Source organism: Prionailurus bengalensis, chromosome D2 (assembly GCF_016509475.1).
Source record: "Prionailurus bengalensis isolate Pbe53 chromosome D2, Fcat_Pben_1.1_paternal_pri, whole genome shotgun sequence".
In the NCBI taxonomy this organism is placed as follows: Eukaryota; Metazoa; Chordata; class Mammalia; order Carnivora; family Felidae; genus Prionailurus; species Prionailurus bengalensis.
Window position 1 is genome coordinate 18,532,754 of NC_057351.1, and position 18,282 is coordinate 18,551,035.

At 43.0% G+C, this 18,282-nt stretch overlaps 2 protein-coding genes across 5 annotated transcripts in view; both read left to right on the forward strand.

Annotated features, from left to right (window-relative positions):
- The window catches only part of ABCB10 (ATP binding cassette subfamily B member 10), a 33,756-nt gene extending 24,790 nt beyond the window's left edge, over positions 1-8,966 (forward strand). For all 4 annotated transcript variants that reach the window (XM_043596349.1, XM_043596348.1, XM_043596350.1 and 1 more), the window contains 5 exons: positions 1,950-2,029; positions 3,501-3,681; positions 5,124-5,167; positions 6,604-6,638; positions 7,088-8,966. In XM_043596349.1, coding sequence (XP_043452284.1) covers positions 1,950-2,029; positions 3,501-3,681; positions 5,124-5,167; positions 6,604-6,638; positions 7,088-7,307 — 560 coding nt within the window. In that variant the 3' untranslated portion in view covers positions 7,308-8,966. The remainder of the gene's footprint in view (positions 1-1,949; positions 2,030-3,500; positions 3,682-5,123; positions 5,168-6,603; positions 6,639-7,087) is intronic.
- Positions 8,967-13,257: 4,291 nt separating this feature from the next.
- NUP133 (nucleoporin 133) overlaps positions 13,258-18,282 on the forward strand; it is a 58,707-nt gene continuing 53,682 nt past the window's right edge. The window contains exons 1-2 of the mRNA XM_043596353.1: positions 13,258-13,554; positions 16,590-16,708. Of these exons, the coding sequence (XP_043452288.1) occupies positions 13,373-13,554; positions 16,590-16,708 (301 nt within the window). The 5' untranslated portion in view covers positions 13,258-13,372. The remainder of the gene's footprint in view (positions 13,555-16,589; positions 16,709-18,282) is intronic.

Here is an 18,282-nt window from a genome sequence, read left to right on the forward strand (position 1 = left end):
GTGTGAGACTTCTGGATGCTAGAGGGTTTGTTCCGAGGAAAGGAAGCCCCTATACAAGGGGGTCCCTCTTAAGAGTACACAGAAGCCCCGTCAGGCAGTTTGTAGAGTTCCTGTCTGGCCTCTTCAAGTCCCGAGCGACTTCCTGAATTCTGCCTCCTCTCCCGTGCCGGTGTCTCCTTCTGACGCCCCCATCCTGGGAGAGGACAGGCAGGGCTGCCCCGCAGCCTACGGGAAGGTGCCCCACGTGTGGCAGAGCATCACTGCCCAGCAGCCGCGGAGTAAGTGCCTCTCTGTGCCAGCCGCTCAGCTTGTAAAGCTTCTCTGGAAGCCTTCGGGCTGCATCCGCCCGTGAACTGCCCCGTGGCCAGCGTGCAGACCGGTGATTTGGCAGTCCGTGGTTCACTTCTAGTTTGTGACTGCTTTCTTGAAGTCATTTTGAGGTAGTAGGAATTTTTTTAATGGATTTTTCTCGCCCTGGTTTTTATTTTGTTTTTAACTGGATCATAGCATCTTTTAGAGCAGAGAACATGTTAGTTTACTTCCTTATGTCCTTTGTCAATTAAGAGGTAATTGACATATAGTATTATATTAGTTCCGGGTGTACAACCTGATTTGCTGTATGTAGATCTTACGGAAGGTCTCGTTGACATCCATCACCGCACATAATTATAAAGTCTATATCCGTCTTTATATCAGAGCCTGAAGTAGACAGTCCTTATGTATGGCTTTCATTCTGGATTGAGACAACAAGGATGTTTCTCAACAAGAAAACAACTGCTTGTTAGTAAAGAACCACATCATTAATTTAAAAGGAATACGTCTCGTGGCTTTTGTAGCTGTGCTTTTTGGTTAAAACAACGAGAGAGCTGGCTGTGTGCCAGATAAGTATTTGACTTGCGGACCCTGACCCGCAGAATAGCCAACTGCGTTAAAATGGGTGTTAGCTCCACTGTTTGCCTCTGGAATCCCTGTTTTGATTCACTCTACTTGCTATAAAATTCTGAATTGAGAAAAGTCCCAGTGAAGTGAATGCAAAGCAAGTCAGGATATTAAGCCTGTGGTTTCTTTATCATAAACTGCCTCATCATAAATTCCAGCCTTGGGTAGGCTATATATAAATATATATACACTTGTACTTTTTAAGCCAAAGACCTCAGATGTTTGCCAGTTGGCGAACGTTTACAGCCGGCTTGTAGAATCCCACACCGCTGAGAAGGAATGGCTTTTCTGAGTCACCATCATCGTCATCACCAAGCATTACTGAGCGTTGTAGAATTAATTCTGTTAGCGAGGGTCGCAGGGTTACATCTGATTATTTAGATGTTCTGCTCTGGTATCAGATTCTCGGTGGCGGATAATGATTCTCTTCCAACTGCATTTATGCAGGAAGAGATATTTTAAGGAAGAATAAAAGAGCTAAAAAAAAAAAAAATCACTGGGGGGGTTAAACTCCCAGGACACGTCTCGTAACTTCACTGCAGAACCAGGCCTTCGAGGTGGTTGCTGATGCTGACGTGGCCCGCAAGCTCCAGGGTGGGGCGGCCACTGTCACAGGTGCCAGCTTCAGAGCCGTGCCACCACTGCCAGCGTCTGTGACAGCCAGTGGACACCTCGCTGCTTGCCCCCTTCCATGTAACTCTCTCCTGAGTCCGTTTCGCACAGGTGCATCTTCTTGTGGGGCCCTGAGTCATTCCAGAAAGGCAGCCATTGCAGCAAAGTGAGCTGCGTGGATGAGCGAGGAGACGGGCTGGTCAGCCACCCGCTGCAGGGAGACGGGACACATGGAAGTTCCATGAAACATGTTGATTTTAGATTCCGTTTGGAGATTTTGAATGTACTTGTAATCTTTGAAAGAACCGAGTGTGGAGTTTTTTCCACCAGACCCTTTCTCTGTTTTCATGAGTCACTGGCCCCGTGACACTCCGTGACTTTCCTCTCCTCTCTACAAGGAACTATCAGTCTCGATGGCCATGATATCCGTCAGCTGAATCCAGTCTGGCTGAGATCCAAGATTGGGACAGTGAGTCAGGTAGGAAGAGAGGTTTCTATTTTTATTGTCCTTGTCCTTTCATTTTGCTTTTATTATTTATTTTTGCCTTAGACTGACCCTCCCAAAAGAGAAGGAAGTTTTCCAGATGTACCGAACTGATCTCACCCACAGGTTTTGTAGACTTGGAAACAGAGCTGTATCCTGCGGACCTTAAACACTTGATCCAATCGAAACCGATTTTTATCAAAAGCTGGGGACTCATGTTACTTTGTAGAGCAGATAGTCTAGAGGGTGAGGAGAAAACAATAGAAGTTTTCGACGTTTTACTGACTCCTCCACAGTTCCCATCTTGGTCACCAGCACAGTCTACGGTTTCCCACAATGGGCTTCAGGGATAGTAAGCAAGCCAAGATTCGGGCAAGAGCCAGCGTCTCCTTGCACAGAGGTCGCGGATTTCGAAGCAAAATGTTAGTGTAATACGGCGACTTTGATGGGGCTGTTTTCACGCGACCCTTTGGTGCAGGGAATTTTTGACGCAGTTGTTTATATTTTTTATTACCAGGCTATGTGCACAGCAGACAAATCTGAGCCTCCCCTCAGACCTTACCCCTGCCCCCACTCCCCTAGGCGAGGAGCAGGGGCGGGGGGTTGCTTGGTTGTATAAGTATACCAGTAGTGCATATTGTTTAGGGATGAAGAAAAGAAGCTGGAGGTTTATTTGCTTCTCAGGACTGTTCCACAGGGTTCTGTGAAAATGTCATGTCCCCACCCTGGTTTGTGTATATTTCTAAAAGTAATGCATAGAGATGGATTCCCCCCTTGATTCTCAGCGGGAAGCCCACAGCTGGAAAGTTCAGGTGGACTCGGCATCTTCCATACCTGACAATTCCTAAGGGGAGGAGCTTGCATTTATGAAGTATCTACCGTGTGCCAGGCACCTGCTGTGGAATCTCATTTCCTGCAGTATAATGATGAAATCAATCCTGTTCATGGAACAACATGAATTTTTTAGAAGTCGGCTGGGCGAATTTATGGAGAATGAGGGAGTAGAATTGAGAAAACCCTTGAACAACATGGGTTTGAACTGCATGGGGCCACTCATGTGTGGATTTTCATAGTGCAGTACTGTGAATGTGCTTTCTCTTCCTTATGATTTCCTAATAACATTTTCTTTAGCTTGCTTTATTGGAAGAATACGGTATGGAATACATAGAACATACAAGATACATAGTAATCACCTGCTTTATGTTATCAGTAAGGCTTCCAGTCAGCAGTAGACTATTAGTGGCTAGGTTTTTGGGGAGTCGAAAGTTATACTCGGATTTTTGACTGCACGGGGATCAGCACCCGTCTAACCCTCATGTTACTCAGCGGCCGACTGTGTGTTCTTGGGGAGCAATTTCATAGTTTCTTAGATAGAAGTACTGTATTAAGCTTCACTATATTTACTAGATATGTTTGAAGTCTGTGTTGAAATTTGCAATAAATATGTTGTATTTCCAATGCGCAGGAACCAGTTTTGTTTTCTTGCTCAATTGCTGAGAACATTGCTTACGGTGCGGACGACCCCTCCTCGGTGACTGCCGAGCAGATAGAAAAAGTGGCTGATGTAGCCAATGCAGGTGCTTTCATCCGGAATTTCCCCCAAGGATTCAACACTGTGGTCGGAGAAAAGGGCGTTCTCCTGTCAGGTACCTTTTTGTTACTGCTTTGTAACGAAAACTTGCTGTTCCAGAGAACTCTCCAGCATTTCGTATGGCAGTATTAATTTCTAATTAGGCTCTTGTCCTTAGAGTTTATGCAATTTGCCTTTCCATTTTCTAAAACTTCTTCTGTGTGTGGACTGCCCCCCAGTGTCCTTCACTTTCTACCCCAAAGGTGTTCCCAGATTCCCACGCAGCGTCCCACTGAGTAATAGCCACAGCAGCTTTTTTCTCACCTGAGAAAAAATGTGTTTTGCAACTTGAAATCCTTGAATTTTGCAGAAAAGAAGACAAACACAGGGTAGCAAGATGATCTGTCCAGGGAGGCAGAGGCTGTGAATCAGGAACGGAACTGAAATTGAAGAATTCTTTATTCCCCACTCTGTACTTTGCCCGTTAGACCAGGAGTTTCATTAAAGGGCCAGAGAGTAAATATTTTTAAAAAAGATTTTTTAATGTTTATTTAATTTGGACGGGGAGAGAGAGAGAGAGAGAGAGAGAGAGAGAGAGAGAGACAGGGAGAGAGAGAGAGAGAGAGAGAGAAGTGCAAGTGGGGGACGAGCAGAGAGAGAGAGGGAGACACAGAATCCGAAACAGGCTCCAGGCTCTGAGCCATCAGCACAGAGCCTGATGCGGGGCTCGAACTCACAAACTGTGAAATCATGACCTGAGCTGAAGTCGGACACTTAACCGACTGAGCCACCCAGGCGCCCCGGTGGTTTCTTCTCTTGGTTTTCTCCTGTTCTGTGCACGCACACGGACTGCTCCCTGTGCCTGTTGTCCCCCAGGAAAGGAAAGACAGGAGGACAGCATGAGGACGGAAGGTGTCGGGAGTAGCGCCCTGAGGTAGAGCAGCAGAATGACAGGCCCCAGCACCACGGATGCCCTCTGCTCCCATATCGGCTCCCATCCCCTTCACATACTGTTCAGAGACCCCTTGATGTCTTGACTTTCGGTTTCCTTGCCACATGGGATGTTCTGCAAGGGAAGCGGTGCGTGTAGCGGTTTAGAGCATAGGCCTTCGCTGTTGGTTCAGACCTCCGCTCTGCCACCTACCAACTTATAGACCTCAGACTGATTATTTTCTGCCTTGGTTTTTCATCCGTGAAAAGGGAATGATTACAGAATCCACTTCATAGGATTTTTTCAAGATTGAACGAGGTAACATCGTAACACATTCAGACAATGCCCGGCACAGCGGAACTCCTCAGTAAATGTTAGCTACGATAATAATGTTTGTTACTAATTTTGAGGTTGGTGAGGCAACAGTATATTTTAAACAGAGGTCTCTGTCCCCCGACCCACCTCAGCTGTGACTAACTGGAAGAAGCTGTCTTCAAACTGCCGCGTAGCTGATCAGAAAATCCTATTACCAAGAATTTTTGTTAAGGCTTTCAAGTTTTTTAAAAAAAAAACATTGTCATTGTCAGGTGGACAGAAACAGCGGATTGCAATTGCCCGTGCTCTGCTTAAGGTAAGCTTCAAGCCACTTGGCCGGGATTTTTTGTGGTTCTTGTTCTCATTTTTAATTAGGGAGCTTATCATTTGTAATTTACTACTCTTCTTCGTTTTGTTTTTTTTGGAGGGGGAGGAGAGGTATGTGGTTGAGAGTTCTGGTGAAAGATGGGTGGGGAGTGTTCCACCCGGTACGTCTCGTCCCAATTTAACAAGTTATTTCTTGGGTATGAGGAGCCCAGGACTATGCTAGAGTTGTTGGAGGGAGAGAAGTTTGGCACATGAACCTTCCATCCTGAAGCATACAGTCTAATGAGTGAAACAGTGATTAATTCAAAATATCAAACAAGACAAGTATGATTCCTCGTATCGTCTATAGTCACCTGCTCAACTTAATAGTAGTACAGACTGGAAATACTTATACAGGACTCCTAAGAAGAGAGGGAAAGCCATTTTAGCTTAAGGCCCCAGACATTGTATTTCTTAGCAAATGATAGCCTTCCCCTTTGCTGTATAACTTTTCTCCTCAGGGTCATAGGTGAGGTTTTACTTTAAAACTTTTTTTATGAAAAAAAAATTTGTTTCAGTTTTCTTATCATTTATTTTTTGAGAGAGAGTGAGAGTGCATGAGTGAGGGAGGGGGCAAAGACTGAGGGAAAGAGAGAGATTTGTAAGAGGGCTCTGTGCTGACAGCAGTGAGCTCGATGCAGGGCTTGAACTCACGAACCATGAGATGACCTGAGCCAAAATCAAGAGTCCAACATCTAACCAACTGAGCCACCCAGGTGCCCCTAAAACTTTTTTTTTAAATGGTTACTTATTTTGAGAGAGAGAGAGTGAGGGAGGGAGGGGTGGAGACAGAGAGAGAGAGAGAGTGAGGGAGGGGCAGAGAGAGAGAATCACAAGCGGGCTCCAGCTGTGAGCTCAGAACCTGATGTGCGGCTCCATCCCACGAGTCGTGAGGTCATGACCTGAGCCAAAATCGAGTCAGACACTTAACCGACTGAGCCACCCCGGCGCCCTCTTAGGTAAGGTTTCAAAAAAACAGCTATATTGAAGCATACCATAAAATTCACCAGTTTTAAATGTACTTTGCAGCGACCTTTAGGAAATTTACAATCGTTCAATTGTCACATGGTCCAATTTTAGAACATTTCTATCACCCCAGATTCCCTTGTACACACTTGTAGCTTTTCTTCTCCCCACCTCTAGTCCCAGGCCATCACCACTGTAATTTTCTATCTGTCTGGATTTGCCTTTCTGGACATTTGAGATCAATGGAGTCCTACAGTTTGTAGAATTTGGGGTTTGGCTTCTTTCACTTGGCAGAACGTTTTCGAGGTTCATCCCCGTTGGGTCACGTATCAGTACTTTTTTTTTTTTTTTATTCCTGAGAGTTTGTGTTTTCCTAATAAAATTGTGTTCCTTTTCTTTTTAACGTTTTTCTTTCTTCAGAATCCCAAAATCCTTCTCCTAGACGAAGCCACCAGGTGAGGATATCTTAATCGTATGTATGATTGTATAAGCCACATTCTTCCTTTACCAAATATTACTCCTTACTTCAAAGTGATACAGCTGAAAAATGCCGTTATCCCCCCTTCCACTTTAAAGTGCCCGAGTGTGACTTAACGAGGCCAGTGGACAGGCTGAGTCGTAAGTTGAGTGTTCTAGTCTCAACCTAGACACGTTTGTGATGAGCCCCGAGTCACTCTACTCAGCAGCGGTCCCGCAAGTTGTGTGGAAATCAAGGGTGCCGAGCTTCCTTTGTAGTATCTTTACGCTCTAAGAGGTAGATAGTAAACCCAAGAGGTTGTCATTTTGATCGCAGTGAAAATTCACTGCCGGTTCAGGACAGCTGTGTGTGCAACAGGAAACACGTAAATACGCAGTATGGGTGGCACTGACAGCTTTGCTTTCTCATGTGGGTTTCCTGTTTAAGTGCCCTGGATGCTGAAAATGAGTACCTTGTGCAAGAAGCTCTAGACCGACTCATGGAAGGTAGGACGGTGTTGATTATCGCCCACCGTCTGTCCACCATTAAGAATGCTAATACGGTGGCTGTTCTTGACCAAGGAAAGATCACAGAACGTGGGAGACATGAAGAACTTCTTTCAAAACCCAACGGGATATACAGAAGATTAATGAACAAGCAAAGTTGAGTCCGCATGAAGAAGTAGTTACCGATGAAGTGAACGCAAGAGACTTTAGAGCGAAACATGGTCACAGGAATAAACGAACTTAGAGAGGATGTGAAATCTGGGCGTCGCACTGCAAGTTATCTTAAGTATGCCTGTTTTTTCCCAGGGTGGGTAAAATATTGTTTTGAGATGCACCTGTTCTCAAGACCTTTTTATTCAGAGTTTTAATCACGGTAACTTTCTAAATGTCTCTAGCACTGAGATTATTTTCAGGTGTTTTACTTTCTTTTCTCTTGGAATACTTTAGTTAATATAACGTGGCACCTCATTTGTTTTTTCTTACCTGCCATTACAGATTGAAACTATTGTCACATGACAATTTTTAAAAGGGGATTTTAAATAAAAGGCTTAATTATTTTAGGTGAGTTTTCCAATCACTGTGTAATCTTCTCGGTAGTGTTCTACCTCCTTTGTGTCTGATTTTACTAGAAGATGAAAATCTTCCCTTTTTTTAATTCTGGTAATCTCATGAAGTGAACCTCACATACGGACCTACAGAAATCGTAAACATCACATGACAAGATGGGAACGTTTACATTCCATACTTCCTGTATTTTCAGAGGTATGAGAGTTTAGGAATATGTGTTCCTCTGGGATGAGACTGTTTGAATGTGTGTGGCTTTCAAAATCCTTAGCACGCGAAAGCCTGACGAGTTTTAAAAAGGGTTAAGAAGCCCATCCTTTGAATAAGAAAACTTCTATTTTCATTATTCACGCATTTGTTACTGTGGGAAGTGAGGCATGAACTGCCAGGTATTATTAAGAGGTAAAAATGAATTCTACATTGAAGTCACCCAAAGGCATGTATTTTGACAATTATCTTTAAAAAATGTATAGTTCCTCACCAAATGTTACTTTTCATCAGTTATTTAAATACATTTGAAATTTCACTCAATGAGGCAAAAACCTAAATAATTTTCAGCCTTAAAACATTGGAAGAAAGCTTAGTTCTTTCTATTCTGTACAACGTCATGAAACGTTAAGAACTTGTCACTCTTCTAAAAAGGGGACAATAGTCATTTTTATTTATGGTTATAGTTTTATGCACCCAAATGCCTCGGAACTCATAAAGCAATGCTGAGAGCCGTTAGATTTGCCATATTTCAAACCAGTGCTGTTAATTTGTTGTTGCCTCAAGAAAAAGTGGTTTTTTTTTTTACATTGACGATGCCAGAATCTAAGAAATACCTATGTTGATGTAATGAAAATAGAGGCTTTCCCTTGTTCCACATATTTATTAGTTCGCTGATTATACTGGAAGGAGAGATCACTATTTCATGATAAGCACAGAGTATTAGATTTCATTCTACATAAAGGAGTTTATTATTGAATAAAGTGAACTCAGTGAATGAACGAACTCCATGTTCTTTGAATGAGGAAGCAGTACATCTGTGACAATCATTTTCACAACCTTTACTTGCATTCTTTGTACAATTTGCTGTTATGGTGTGGTTCTCAGAAAGCAGACAAAACACAACGACAAGGGTGGATCTCTTTGTGCCATAGAAGTATTGACAAAATTGAATTTGATCATTACATTTTATTCTCTAATACAAAAATGTTCAATTGTGTCTTTAGGGAACATTTTATATCCTGGATTAAAATTTATAGTGAACTTTATCTGTGTCTGTCACTTCTTATAGAACCTTATTACATTCAGTTTCTCACTAGAATTTGGCTTTGGAGATTCAGAAATAAGGAAAAAACTGACATTACAAATAAAGTAAGTAGTAATTACAAGTTCCCTTCATTTCCTCCTTACCTAAGATTGTTACTGTCTTTTTTATTTTCTATTTATAAACTGTTAGAAGGTGAGGGAGGGATAGTAAAGTATCCCCCAAACTGAGACAGCATTGAAAGACTGGAAAACGAAGCAGGTGCCTCCATTCAGTCCACACACGGTTTTATTCAAGGTAACTTACTGATGGGAGTTCGGGTGGACGACCATCCAGGCAGCTGCACAAATATTCTCCGCAAAGTTGAGACCTTAGTCTAGAGATTTTATAGGGCACTATAGGGAGATCAAAGGGCTTGCATGCACCTGACCGCGAACCTGTAATTAGGTCTCGTGGCACCATCCAGGCATCACGCAGGGGAAAGACTATGTTATCTCTACAAGATTTATGGGAGGCCAAAGCAAGCCTCCGTCCCTCCCAGCCTTGGCGGTCATTTCTAAGGTATGTATGTTAATCTTCAAGGGGCCCGGAACACAAGGGAGGTCATGGAGCAAACATGGACAAGACGGAGGGCTAAAGGTGGAATCAGTGTTGTCCGTAGTCCCACAGAAACATTGTAATTAGTTGCTTCCGTGCAAGAAATAAGTATCCCCTGCCCCTACCACGGACGAGGAACTGTGCTGTGGAGTGGACAGATTAGCACCTGCCCTCAAGGGGCTTCTGTTCAGAAGGAGGGATGAGGCAGATAAAAATTAATTACAAGAAGATAGCTAAATATCACAGAGGTGTCGCTGCCCCTACCGTGGTTCCTACCGCTTTGTTTCCTGAGTGTTTGCACGAGTTACCACGTTTGATACTTTGACGGTCCTATAATTTAAATAAATACCTATCATCCCCTTTTCACAGAAGAGGAAATAGGACTAGGCAAGTTGTAATTCATTCAGCATTGATGCCGTATACAAGAAAAAATTAGAGAAATAGCCGGATCATGGCGGGGGGGGGGGGGGGGACCTTCAATATCATGCTGAAAATCTTAGTTGTCATCCTACATGTATGGAGAGCCATTGAAGGATGTGTATATTCATAGGGGCAATTTAGAAAATAAGCAAAAAAGGACATTTTAATCACCTGAAATTTTACGCGTGAAGATAAAATTTCACGTTAATGAGCTTAACATTTTGTTGTCCGCCCTCCCAGGCTCATCTCTATGTGCAAGGCCTTCTCTGACCGCGGACCTGACTGCTTCTCAGGGAATAATCACAAGCCAAATAAGCCATTATAGGCTAAACCCTTGCAAATACAGTTTTATAAATTAGGGCTCTATTTTGGGAAATCCATTTTATTCCATAAAAATGCCAAAGTGGCTAGAAAATAAAACAAACGTAAATGTTGTAAAACATTAAGTATATTAATGAAAGGAGTATAGTACAACTACCTTGTAAATGTTCCTTTGGGGGTGTTCTCCGTGATTTCTACATCTGAGGCATCATGGTAATCTATTCATTCAACTCATTCGAGAAACATTGATCATCCTCTATTTTGTTAGGTCCTATGCTAATAAAGGACCAGTGCCTCCCTCCTGAAACTAACCTGTGGGTCACCAAAGTGCAGCCTGCTGCCTGATTTCTACGGCCTGCAAGCTAAGGATGGTTTTTACAGTTTTAAATGGTTTTTAAAAAATCAAAAGAAAAAGATCTCATAACGCATCAAAGTTCTCTGAAGTTCAAACTTCAGTGTCCATAAACAGAGTTTTATTGGACCACAGCCAACTTGTGAGCAGTTGCAACAGACCGTACGGCCTGCAAGCAGGTGCTCTCTGGCCCTTGACGGTTTGCTGACTGCAGAACTAATGGAAACAATATGCGTGCTTCCCCGCTCGAAGGACTTGGAAAGCTGCAACGAAATTTGGCATTGTCTCCAAAAGTTCCACTGGCATTAGAGGGCAATTAAATGAATACCTTGGACACTGGCTGGGGCATGGATGATTTCCATGATGAGTTCTCCATTGTTTCCCTGCCTTTCCATTTTAATATTGTCACCATTATGTTGGTGATAATGGAAGTCTAACGATTCCGCCACAGTCACGGGATGTAGTTCTGGCTACTATCCTCTTGTTCATTGCAGTGATTACTACCACATAAATCAAAGTTTGGTCTTAACTGAAAGGGCCGTACTTTAGGAAGGGTGTACAGAAGGGAGGCACGTGTTGAGGTTGAGCATCTCACACTTGTACTTACATGTCTATACTTAGGAGGTACTTTATCTCGGTTAAAAAAAAAAATGGGCTCGTATTGGACATACTATTTTTTGACCAATCTGCTTTTTAAAATTTGGTATTTTCCTATGTCCTTTAAGTATTCATTACACACATCTACGTGTAGTCTTTTTAACCATATAGAATTCTATAATGCGAATATACTATAAATCTATCATTGGGTATCCTTCCATATTCCTTGCTATTATAAACAATACTATCTTTGTTATGATGTGATTTGTTCAGATAAACTTCTAAAACTTCAGACAAATTTCTAATTGCCAAGTTTAAGGAGCACATACAAGTTATAAGGCTTTTTGATAGATTGTCTGCTTAAAAGACTGTACTAACTTCTAAAAATCTCACCAGAAGTGTATACATCAGCGCCTCTTCCCCCCGCAGCCTTTCAACATGAGCTCTTTTCATTTTTTAAAACCTTCCAGCTAATTCAACTGGCAAATAATACTGATGGGTGGTTTGATTTGCATTTCTTAATAATTACTAGTGAAGTTGAAGACCTTTTCATTGTTTTTGGTCATTTGTGGTCTTTGACTTAACGCTAGCTCATGCCCTTCGTACATTTCCATCTTTTCCTATTGGGGTAGCTTGCTTTCTCTTACTGATTTTCTTAAAGAGTATTATTTATTGGAAATGCTGGTTTTCAGCTTGTTTGCCCTCACTATGTTTGTGTTTTTTGACATCCACAAATATAGTCATATCTATATTATCTAATTCTCACAAGTGAGTACTATTCGTAATCTAATAAAGTCTCAAAAAGGTGACACAGATAGCAAATAGCAGAGGTGAGATTTGAAGCAAGTCCCATTGGATTCGAGTCTATGCACTCAATTACTACACCAGTCGTTATCAAAATGTCCCCAGACAGCAGCATCATCAACAACTGGAAACTTGTTAGAAATGTAAACACGCAAGCCTTAGCCCAGACCTAGGACTCAGACGCTGTGGGTGGGCAGCAATGCGGCTTAACAAGCCCTCCAGGTGATGAAGCACCCTTGAGTGTGAGAGCCACCGCACTACGCTATGCCCTTCTTCTTGATTTCCCCGTATGAGAGACTATACTATTTAAAATGAGGCCCAAAGTAAGGAAATGAATTTTTTTTTAATTAGGAAATGGCAGCCACTAGGAAAATGTCGCATCCTCGGTAGTGATAAAGAAGCACTCCGCTGCCCCAAGGCATAGTCCTGAGTATCTACTGTTTCACTCGCGGTCCCCACCATACACTGCGGGAGGCTGACATCCATGGACTGTATTCAGGAGCCACAGTGTACCAGCCTGTTGCAGTGGCGGGAAGCGTGAAGAATGACTCTAGGGTAGCGCTCTTATTTTTGACTTGGGTGATCGGCCGATTTTACCAAGTAGGGCAGAGGTGGTAGGAGAGGGGTCCAAAAGGAAAACAAGAATTTAGCAGGTGTATTGTGAGGTGTCTGCAAGACATGCAGGGCAAAGTGTTAGGAGCCCGCAGTTTTTTACCAAGATCCGGGATAGAGGTGGACTTGGGGTGTTACTAGCGTGGATAAGACAGTGCGGGGCTGAATGGGGAATGACAAACCTAGAGACCAACAAATACAACGCTAAGAGTGAAACCAGTGACAGCTTTTCGGTTTTTCTCCCTTCTCAGCGACGGACACTTTCCAGTTCCCCAAGAGGCTCAGAAAAGACCAGCGTGCAGAGAGGCTTTGCCTTCAGGCTGCTAGCGGGCCAGCCCCACCCACCGGAGTCGAGAAGGGCACCTGGCTTTCCAGTTTCACTTCTCCGGAGGCTAGAGACACCCGCCAGCTGCCTAGAACCCTCCACACTAGTCACCGCTGTGCTCACGCCTCGCGGCGGGACACTACCCTCTGACGTCATTGCCGCGCGCCCCCTTCCAAACCGCCCCCACCACGCCCCGCGCCTCGGCGCGGCCCTTTGACGTCTGACCGCGCGCTTTCCCCCGCCACCTCGACCACGCCCCGCGGCTCGGCGCCGTGCTTTTACGTCATCAGCGCGCGCCCTCCCGTTCCCGGGTGTTCAAGCTCGGCGCGCGAGCGGAGTTTCACCCCCACAGGCGGAGTATCTGTCGCCTCTCCTTTCCGTCATGTTCCCGGCCGTCTCCTCTCCGCGGACACCGGGGCCCGGGACTCGAAGGGGCCCGCTGGCCGGAGTCGCGCCGGGCTCCACGCCCCGGGCGACAAGCAGGAAAGGTCTATCCCTGGGGTCTGCAGTCAGCTCCCCGGCGCTCTTTTCGCCGGTCGGCCGGCGTAGCTCGCTGAGCTCGCGGTAGGTGATCGTCCCCGGTTGGGGCTGGTGAACAATAGGCTTACGGGCTTCAGTGGGCCTGATGGGGTAGTGTCTCCAGACGCCTTCGGAACGCGGAGGAGGGGGCGGGGAGGTAATGCCAAGGCTGGGGGAACTAGACCTTCGCCATCTTTGCGAGTAGTTACTTCAGCCTGAGTTTAATTCATCTCTTAAGCCTTCACTTTGCACTTTTCATGGAATTACCTCTGTGTAGAAGTGAACAAATTGGATTTCAGTCAGTGGTTACCTGCCTCCTTACTACCCCCGTCTTCCATTGTAAGTCAGTCATGATTCATTTGGTGAAATGGCAATAATAGGCGACCTGAGCCTGCTTCTCTTAAGGCCAAATGAATCAATACGAAAACCCTCGACGACGGTGGGAATGAGGATCTCCAATTCTGGAAAGTCATGTTATGCCTAACATAGTTACTGCTATTAATATCTGCTGACTGATAATTACATGACTTTTAGCAAGAGAAGCTATCTTTGCAGCTAAATTAATAGGGGAAAGTCTTTCCTAGCAGTGAGATAAGAATAGGAGTTTTGGGGGCGCCTGGGTGGCGCAGTCGGTTAAGCATCCGACTTCAGCCAGGTCACGATCTCGCGGTCCGTGAGTTCGAGCCCCGCGTCGGGCTCTGGGCTGATGGCTCGGAGCCTGGAGCCTGGAGCCTGTTTCCAATTCTGTGTCTCCCTCTCTCTCTGCCCCTCCCCTGTTCATGCTCTGTCTCTCTCTGTCCCAAAAATAAATAAACGTTGAAAAAAAAAATTAAAAAAAAAAAAAAGAATAGTAGTTTTGCTCCCAAATAAAAGTGTGGCACATCAGTCCACATCATTCCTTAAACCATGCTCTGCATCCCCCTTTCATAATTAATCTAGAACTTTAGAAGGTAACATGTTTCTGAGTAGTTTCCTCCGAATTCATCTACGAAAAAAGAATTTTCCTTTGCAAGAAAAGTGTAATACTGGGTCTTGAGCTTATAGTTAAAATTTATCTATAGATATTTGCAATACTTTAAAGGAGAAATGGTTTTTAATTTTTTTAAGTTTATTTTACTTACTTTGAGAGAGAGTGTGCACAGGAGGGACAGAGAGAGAGAGAATCCCAAGGCTCCACACTGTCATCTCGGAGCCCGATGTGGGGCTCAAACTCACCAACCATGAGATCATGACCTGAGCAGAAAAGAGGATTCGGTTGTTTAACCCACTGAGCCACCCGGGTGCTCCAAGGAGTCATGATTTTTTTTTTAATTTTTTTTTAACGTTTATTCATTTTTGAGACAGAGAGAGACAGAACATGAACGGGGGAGGGTCAGAGAGAGAGAGAGGGAGACACAGAATCTGAAACAGGTTCCAGGCTCTGAGCAGTCAGCACAGAGCCCGATGCTGGGCTTGAACTCACAGACCGCGAGATCATGACCTGAGCCGAAATCGGATGCTTAACCGACTGAGCCACCCAGGCGCCCGGAGACATGATTTTTTTTTTTTTAATTTTTTTTTAACGTTTATTTTATTTTTGAGACAGAGAGAGACACAGAGCATGAACGGGGGAGGGGCAGAGAGAGGGAGACACGGAATCGGAAGCAGGCTCCAGGCTCTGAGCCATCAGCCCAGAGCCTGACGCGGGGCTCGAACTCACGGACCGCGAGATCGTGACCTGGCTGAAGTCGGACGCTTAACCGACTGCGCCACCCAGGCGCCCCCGGAGACATGATTTTTAAAGAATTCACTGCATCTTTGACTTTTACATCTCGAAAGTGCTCTTCAAAGTGGTGATCTTGTCAGTGTTTTTTTTACTACCTTTGAGAAAAGTAAAGCTGTACTTTATTTAATGCGTTTTGTTTCAAATCTCTTTTTACTTTCCAGTGATCATTTAAAGAAAAATCTTTGTTGTAATACTCTCAAGAAACAAAGCTCACTTAATCCTCATGATAAGAGATGGAATAAATTTTATACTGGTAACTTTGCATTATTTTTTGAATGTTGACAAGGTGAAAAGATCTAATTTCTACACTGTATCTGCTCTTAAAGAACAGGTAACAGCAGATAGTCATGACCCTATTTAATTTCTTAGTTATAGAAATCTGGTAGATTTCATGTAATCCTAGAACTGAAGAGGGCAAAATGGGTGAAGGGGAGTGAGAGGTACAGGCTTCCAGTTAGGAAATGGGTAAATAATGGTGATGAAAAGTACAGCCTAGGGAATATAGTCCACAGTACTGTAATAGGATTGCGTGGTGACAGATGGTAACTGTCCTTGTGAGCATAGCATAGAGTTTCGAATCACCGTGTTGTACATCTGAAACTAAAGTAACGTTGTGTGTCAGTTATACTTCAATTAAAAAAAATTCTAGGGGCACCTGGGTGGCTCAGGTGGTTAAGCATCCGACTTCGGCTCAGGTCACGATCTCATGGTCTGTGAGTTCAAGCCCTGCGTCAGGCTCTGTGCTGACAGCTCGGAGCTTGAAGCCTACTTTGGATTCTGTGTCTCCCTCTCTCTCCGCCCTCCCCCACTTGTGCTCTGTCTCTCTCTCTCTAAAAATAAATAAACATTAAAAAAAAATTCCAGAGCTGATGAGAGCTAAAAGATAATCTAATCCAATGTTTGTAAAACTTTTTGGCCACAGTGTAGGATAAATTCTAGTTTGTATTCTATTTTATTTTTCAGAAATGTTAATTGAGACCCTCGCAATGACCCACAATTTGGAAAATGGTGATCTAGTCCAACCTTTGTATTACATAGGGAAGGATACAGTTATATAGAGTTTAAGTGAACGGAGCACACATCTGATTACTAGAGCATAAGAGTCAGAAGCCAAATTTTCCTATATCCTGTCAGTCTTTTTTAAATGTAAAATATATTTACACAGTACACATGAGCCAGAGTTTTCTTTTACTGCTACAGCTCATTTTTTTTCTTGTTTATCAAAGATCTTTTCTTTATATGAAAATAGTACATAAAAGTAAGCATAACGGAAAATTTTAAATATGATGCAAGTTGTATGGTCTCTTTTCTTTAGAGGAACACCTACACGAATACTGCCACACCACTGTGTAACTGAGTCTATGAACTATGATGTGAAAACATTTGGATCTTCTCTCCCTGTTAAAGTAATGGAAGCCCTAACATTGGCTGAAGGTGAGTGTCATTTCCATTTGCCTATATTAGCAATTCAAAATGAAGCCTGTCCCTGGGTCCGAGATTGAAATTTGTGCTTTTTCTGGTATATACCTTCACTTAAATGGGGTAGAAACAGGTAACATTTGGTTTTCCATGAATTGCAAAATATAATAAATTTGAGAAGCAGAATGAGTCCATTTTTACCACAGATTACTTCTTCAATGGTCGTAAACACTGCATATGCAAAACTCAGTCCAATTTCAAAATTTGATTGCGAGTGTGAAGCTTAGCTTAAAAGACCACTCCGTCATGTTATGAGTATGGGTATAATAACGTTATTATAAGATCAAGTCTTACCTCCATTTCTGGATCCTTTGTAGTATCCCAGAGGCTATATGTACACATTTATGTTATCAGTGTAAAGTACCTTCAGAAGATTCTGTTGGCAGAGAATTAGGGTGGGAGTTTGGAAGATGCAGTCACGCAAGCATCAGAAAGGCAACAGTAAGGATAAGGGGTTGGGTGACTGGCAGAACAAAGTTCACAGCATCCTCCATGATCTGCCCAAGTCATTTTTATTTATGATTCAATTCTGGATTTCTGTGATTTTTTTGGAACAGTGTTTTTCAAACTGTAGGTAGTGACTGGAATCAGTTTAGTGGTTCATGGCCAGCACTTAAAAAAACTGAAAGCAAAACATCAGAGTGCATTTTATGTCATAATGTTACATAAGTTTTGTGTGTTTTACTTAAATTACATGTGAATGCATCATGATATAAAATATATCTCATATTGTGAATGATGGTCAAATAAGTTTAAAGTACTCCATTCTAGAAGGAATATTTCTCATCAACTTGAACTATGTATCTTGCCTGTGAGTCCTTGGGAACCCAGGTACAGAGGTTTTCAGACAACTAAACTTCCACTGTAACCTCCATCATGTACTTGTCTTGTTTTAATTATATATATAGCATGTATTATATTTTTCTTTAGTCCTCTAAAAATTTCAGCTCAAATAGTATTTAAACCTTTTAACATACTCCTGGTTCATGCCACCAGACTGTTAATAACAAATAGTACACAGCCTCAGAGGAGAGAGTCCCTCAAAATCAGGATGTGTAAACTTAAGGGTGTGTAAACTTGAAGAACTTTTCTGAATATGGAAACGTACCAAGTGCTGTGTGTTAAGTCAGGGACCTCACAGGTTTACCAGTAGAGTATTTGGAGCTGCTATATTGCTTTCAGGAAATGAAAATATTGAACAGATACTCTAATTCAGCAAAAGCCCACACTTAGCCTAGGCATGATTTAGTATTTTAGCTTGTAGATTATTGATGCCTTTTATTTTGCCCTTCTACCCTGCTTTAGGCAAAGAGCAGAGCTCAAATTAATTAAGTTTCCAGGGCTAACACACTTAACTGAGGTTTACCACCACCGGTGCTTATGACAGCAATATACTAATTTAGTTTTGTCACTTACTATGGAATGCAACCCTTGATGTCTACGTATAATGAAGTGACTTATCAAACTTTTAAAGAAGGTATTTGAAAGTCATGTTCTTTTGAAGGAATAATATTTTTCTTGAAATTCTT